Below are 6,783 nucleotides of genomic sequence, written 5' to 3'. Positions count from 1 at the left end.
GTAACAACGAAAGACCCTTTCCCAGTTACTTGGGGGGCATATGGTACCTGGATATATCCAGGTCTCCTTAACGACTTAGGTGTTAATTTTTATCTATGGATAAGAGTTATCACAAACTAAGTCCTATCCTGGTCTTAACCAGGTCATAAAACTTGGAAGTTAACAAAAATTTGTTGACCGTGGTTCTTCTTTAAAGAGCCCGGGATACGGATAAAAGTTGACGCGATCTGAGTTTTTTCAAAATAAGCTCCTGGTCTTAACCAGGTCATAAAACTTGGAAGTTAACAAAAATTTGTTGACCGTGGTTCTTCTTTAAAGAGCCCGGGATACGGATAAAAGTTGACGCGATCTGAGTTTTTTCAAAATAAGCTCCTGGTCTTAACCAGGTCATAAAACTTGGAAGTTAACAAAAATTTGTTGACCGTGGTTCTTCTTTAAAGAGCCCGGGATACGGATAAAAGTTGACGCGATCTGAGCTTTTTCAAAATAAGCTCCTGGTCTTAACCAGGTCATAAAACTTAGAAGTTAGCTAAAATTTGTTGACCGAGGTTCTTCTTTAAAGAGCCCGGGATACGGATAAAAGTTGACGCGAACTAAGTTTTTTCAAAATAAGCTCCTGGTCTTAACCAGGTCATAAAACTTAGAAGTTAGCTAAAATTTGTTGACCGAGGTTCTTCTTTAAAGAGCCCGGGATACGGATAAAAGTTGACGCGAACTAAGTTTTTTCAAAATAAGCTCCTGGTCTTAACCAGGTCATAAAACTTAGAAGTTAGCTAAAATTTGTTGACCGAGGTTCTTCTTTAAAGAGCACGGGATACGGATAAAAGTTGACGCGAACTAAGTTTTTTCAAAATAAGTTCCTGGTCGTAACCAGGTCAGAAGACTTACAGTATAGGGTTGGATGGTGAGCGAGGTTGCTGCACTGGTAGGAGCTTCGTTGGCACAGTAGTCTCCAAGGCCTTGAAGGAACTCGCACGCTTAAGCTTCGTGAACGGAGAAGATGAGAGCAATGGAAATGAGGGTTTTGTTCTTCGGAAGGTCAGAGAGAAAAGAAGGAAATTTGAGAGGTTCTGAATGGTAAGGTGGTCCATGCGTGGGATGACCACCCCCTTTTTATACAAGGGGGGATCACGTGTAAAAGGCTCCTGGGAGACCCTCCACTCGAAATGTGAAACGACGGCTGGACAGTAGGCTAGGCCATTTAATGCGGTTCTCGTAGAGTGTACCGTCGCCACCCACGGCGTTCCACGTATCAGACGCATGCGAAAAGCATGGAATGCGAAGGGTTGTGGGAGAAGTCTAAAAGCTCCTACTGTGGTCTCCCATGTCTGACGTCATGGACCACGAGCAGGAGCTTGGGGGGCAGATGTACGCCCTGGATTTCCCACGGACTGTTTAGCAAGACGATCCTCAGACTAAACATGATTTAGCCCGAGGCTCCCACAGGCCAGAGGCTTTATCTTCAGGACGGGCCCTTTCTAGCTCGAGGGGATGGAGTTTCCTGCTCCCTCTTGTTGTTCCAGGAGCTGGGAACAACATCCGGCGACCACTGACGGATCAGCTCGGGTTATGGATTGCTCCGGTAGCGAGCTTCTCAGGAAGCTCTGACCCTATGGGAAGTCAACACGCAAGATAAACGTGCATAATCCTGCCATCACGTGTCCGATATCCCCCTGACTTCTCGGACACGCCGCAGGAACGTGCGTATTCAGACACCCACGGACGGGTTGGGCCGTGCGGCCCATTATCTCCTTCCATACTGATTAGACCACACTTGTGTGTCAGGTTTAGGAAGTAATCATGAATATCACAGACTTGATATGACAAATGGTAAGGTCACGGGATGACCTCCCTACCAATTTCCAGGTGCCTTCTCCTATAAATATGGAGACCCTGGGAATTGATAGGGGTTGGAAAAAATAGTCTTGTAAGAACTATATATTTGGTAAACCAATTACCCAGAAAAGATCAATAATATTGACTAGTGGAGTAGAAGGATTTTTAACCTTCGAACAACTTAAAAACGTGTTTAAGGTCACCTAGTTCTTTTCACAAAGATTTCATATCTGCGGCGGTTCTACTTTTAAGTACTAATCTCTTTCTCTTCTTCTCTTAATTACCTGTTGCCGAAGAACCGCGTCAACATATAGGATAATACTTTTTCGGAACGTAATTTTTCAGGGATAGAAAAATATCGTGAAATCTCTCTAAGAAAAAGAGAACAGTGATACAAACAGAGGTAACTGTTCTTCACAAACTTAGGTCCAAACTTTATCAGATCTCATGTCTTGAGCACATTTGATAAATAGATTTTGCCTATTATTTTCTATAGCGAGCCCACACTCGTTCTTTGTGTGCTGAGAACATTTTGGAAGTACTTGGTGTGAGATCTCAAGAATTTTTTCCATACAAAAAGATAGCAGCAAGGAAGGACCTAAGGTAATTTTCTATTCATTTCTTTGATTCAATATATATGTATGCATGTGAAGAAGTAGATCTAGAAATCTTGTGGGATTAAATTAACAATTTTGATTGTTGTTCCGTTGCGTATAATCTCTGATTTGATCTATAAAAACCAACACATTTTCCAACCACCATCTGTTGCCACACACCGCCCAGAAGTGTTCACCAACCATCAATGAAATCAGCCACTAAGAGGCAGCCTCTCACTCACCGTCGTATTCCTGGAGTAGTCAGTCAAAGTTTCGACGTTAAAACTATGAATGCGTTTTCTGACCAACTCTGGCCACCCCTCGGCGAATGGTTGGTACCATTGGAACTAGCGTGAAGAGAGGAATGTGGCCCACTAGTCATTCTGAACAACTCGTCATTTTTCTATGACAAGATTTTGGGTATCTTCGCCTCGTTCGAAGCATTTTCCGGCGACACCGGTAGTTGTTTGGGCTGATAAGTTGTATATTTGTGATGTACTCATTGAGAAGATCATGTTGATATATGTCATGCAGTTACTCATTGACATTGTCAGTACACCATTCACTGCTGCTGCCAACCACCACTGTGCACCGCTTGGGTAAGGTTTCGGAACATGAAATTTTAAATATAGTCATATTTTATGTCATTGGACACGATTTGTAATGAGGAATGCAATGTTGATAATCATTTTGTCATTTGATGCACATAGGAAAAATGTGATATTAAAATTAGATTAAATCACTCTAAAATTATCATTAAGCTTAGGAGATTTGCTTTGGAATCTGATTGACAATTCTAAGGAGGTAGGGACTCAACTTGATTATTGGAATTATTCTACTTATATTGAATTGCATTAAACATATTCCAATTTTGATATTTAAAGAATGTTTGAAAAATGAAAAACTTAATCTGCATGTTTTTTCTGGATTGTTCTGATGGCACTGTATGCCAATGATATTTTTATATACATATTGATCAAGGTTATGATTTTTGGGTTTTATTCAAATGCAGTCGTTATGATGCCCAATTTTCTAAAATATAAGGGAATATGTTTCTTGTTATTCATGTTTACCTACATTTAGTAATACTAATGAGAGTCACACTGATTATGAGTTGTGCATGTTGTTATTTCACGACCTAGTCTCCGTGTCATCATAGGTAGGTCTGGTGTCCACACACATGTAGGTGTAAAGACCTAGCATCTGTATACAGGAAGTGTTCTGAGCCTCCCTCTCACGGTGGTTATCAGACTCGGCTACCCGGTTTAGGATGTCGATTTTTCTATGGTGGGTATCGGGAACTAAGGTTCTAGTGGACGGTGTGATGTGCACATGTAGTTTGTCTCTTGTTATTATGTGTGGTCTCTCTGTCTTTGTTTACACGTGATGATAATATGTTTTGTTTTAAAAGAAAACCATGTAGGAATTTTTTTTTTAAAACAATGGGTATTTTGTGAATAGTTTTATTCCTACTGGACTTTATAAGCTCACCCCTATTTATCCCTTCCAGGAGAACGCGCAATTTGAGATTGATGGATATCAAGATGGATAGGGATCCGATTTCTGAATTTCTCCTAATTTAGTCCAATCTAATTATCTTTAAGGTTTCATGTTCAAGGCTAACTTTATGACTTGTGAATTATTCCTAATTCTATGAAGGTATATTATGTTGGAATTTAGCTATGCTATTTAGTTTGAGGAATTATGGATGCTAAGTATATTTTTATGATTTGTAACTTATTAAATTTAACTATTTGGTGATTACATAATTGTGAGACTATTATTGTTTTATGTATAATGATAGATGATCCTGATTTTATCGCTAATATTTTTTTATATATAATTATAAGAGTTATTCTATTATTTTTTACTTATAATTATGATACTATTTAGTATAAATTAAATGATCATTTATAAGGGTTATTTTCCAACAATGGTCAAAGTTTGACATTTGACCACCCAAGTTATGAATATTAATTACACATTTGTCACTGCCTAGGGCTCAGGTCGTGACAAGAATCCTCCTTTTATAGGCTTTATGAAGGGTTTAAAACGTATGTGAAACCGAGTGCATTAATGCTCAAATATCCCACAAAATTTTGAAGATTAATTTCTTAATATCAATCAAAATTAATCAGACTTGTAATCTCAACTTTGACCAAAGTGATTTGCTGCTATTTACCCGTTGTGATTTTTGAATTTATCTTCCATTTTAAAAGACCAACTTTGGGCATCAATTTTTCATTCACTCAACAACCATTTTGAGCGGATGATAAATCGATTCGAAACTCTCACGTAGAAGAGTATATTTTCGCTGTAATCTTTACTAAGACTAAGTGGTACCCCTCAAAGATTGGCCTCAAAATGACTATTTATCATGTTCTTACCACATTATTTTGCAACAATAACTACCGTTCCTTTGACATCTCAGTTTCAACACTTGTATGGGAATTGAATCATAGCTAGTTTCTACAAATTAAAAAAAAACGTAAAAATTATCCATCTTGTTTTTTCCTTCAGCATTTTTAGTTGATAATGTTGTTTTGCTATCTGTATGAATAATATTACTTATTGTAACGCGTAGGATGATAAATAATGCTACTACAAAAGAAGAAAAGTTTTTAACTAATCCAAAAGCAGCTATTACATATATATTTGATATAATATGTGAAAAAAATTCAGGAAAAATGGATGCTGAGTGCATATTATGAGTAATTAAGAAAAAGAGAATGAAATGAATAATTAATAGGAGAATATATAGTAATAATAATAATAATGAAAATTAGAATATCTTGGCGACATCCTTGATCAATCCAGTGTTTGCATCGGCAAAATCGGAGAACTCCTTAAAAGAGATGAAGCCGTTCCCATCAGTGTCGATCTCTTCCATCATCCGTTGGACCTCTTCGGCCGTGACGGAGCCAAGTTTTTTGAGCGACTCACCCAGCTCAACCGCCGAGATTTGTCCGTCCTTATTGATGTCCAACTTGGTGAAAATACTCTTTATATTATTATTTTCCATCTTGATAGATGATCAATTAATTATGTCTTGTATGTATATTTTTATCTTTTTTATGTGTGTAGTGTGTGGATACTATTGCTACATATGCCTACATTATTTGGCTTTTTAAAGAGACACAAATATATACAAATAAGATTAATGCATGTTGTTCGATCTCTAAATTCGGAGTTTTCAGCATAAGTCTCGGACTTCCTGAGAATGAAACGTTCCACTCTTCATATTCTACCAATACTAAATTATTTGTGGATTTCCCCTTTTGAATAACTCTCTCTATCTCGCTTTCTTCATCCAAATGTCAGATTTTAAATGTGCTTACAAAACAAGCATTAAGACGAGTAGTACTATAATTTTTGTGTGCTAATAATATATTTCTTATTATTTATTTTTATCAATGACCCCTTACAAAATTACAGGTTCCCCATATATATATGATTTTCCTAATTTTTAGTTCATTGCTACTCCAATGCTGACCATATTCTTCTCTCCACCCAACATCCATGTGGTGGATGTCTAATTTCCAACTAAATTATAGTTTTTTCTATTTAAATTATAATAGATCGATATATTATATATCATAATGAATATATATTATTTTTGTACTTTTTTGACAATTCATTTTTTTATTTTACAATTAACGATTAAATTTTTAAAAACAACTCAATTAAATATTTACAGTTTACTTTATGTCTAAAAAAATTATTTTTTACCCACACAAAAATAAAAATTATTGTTTACTTTTCTTTTCCATTTTTACAAATTAATAACTTTTGGATAGAAGAAGTAATTTGTTTATATTTACTATATTTAAATTATTTCGGAGATTATTATATATCTTATGTAAAGGGATACTAATTTTGTCGACAAAACCTTTACAAATCCTGTAAAAAATAAAAATAAAAATGATTTATTTACGATTATCCATAAAAAAAAGTATTTATTCTTAAAAATAATAATACAAATAATTATTTGTTTTTATTTCTTACACCTAAAATTTATGTTTTATAAAAATAATAAGTTGGTACAATCATTATTGTTTTTAAGTTTTTTTTTTTTTAAATGAAACTATTATTGCAACCAACCATTAAGGCACTTCCCCACAAATTAGGCGAGAAGCACACTCAGAAATAACACCAATCCAGACCGTATGCACTAAGGATTTACAAGCAAAATCAGCTAATGCGTGAGCTACATTGTTAGATTCACGGAAAGAGTGAAAACAATATGTACATTTATCAAAATTCAAAAGCTCTTAATCTGTAGCCAACTCCGACGCCTCATGAAGAGCTATGATCACTATAAATCCTATAATCGGCATTTTTATAGAAATAT

The 6,783-nt window shown here is 35.8% G+C and overlaps 1 protein-coding gene across 1 annotated transcript; it reads right to left on the bottom strand.

The window, feature by feature from the left end:
* Positions 1–5,214: 5,214 nt before the first annotated feature.
* LOC133816339 (polcalcin Syr v 3-like) lies at positions 5,215–5,454 on the bottom strand. The gene has a single exon (XM_062248887.1). The coding sequence runs from the start codon at positions 5,452–5,454 to the stop codon at positions 5,215–5,217; it is 240 nt and encodes a 79-aa protein (XP_062104871.1).
* Positions 5,455–6,783: the final 1,329 nt, after the last annotated feature.

The sequence above is a fragment of the Humulus lupulus genome, chromosome 2 (assembly GCF_963169125.1).
Source record: "Humulus lupulus chromosome 2, drHumLupu1.1, whole genome shotgun sequence".
Taxonomy (NCBI): Eukaryota; Viridiplantae; Streptophyta; class Magnoliopsida; order Rosales; family Cannabaceae; genus Humulus; species Humulus lupulus.
The sequence above is the reverse complement of the archived record's forward strand: the minus strand, read 5'-3'. Positions and strand labels throughout refer to the sequence as shown.

Bases quoted from the DNA above. Each gene is read 5' to 3' on its own strand.
- LOC133816339 (XM_062248887.1), bottom strand. From the start codon at position 5,454: ATGGAAAATAATAATATAAAGAGTATTTTCACCAAGTTGGACATCAAT.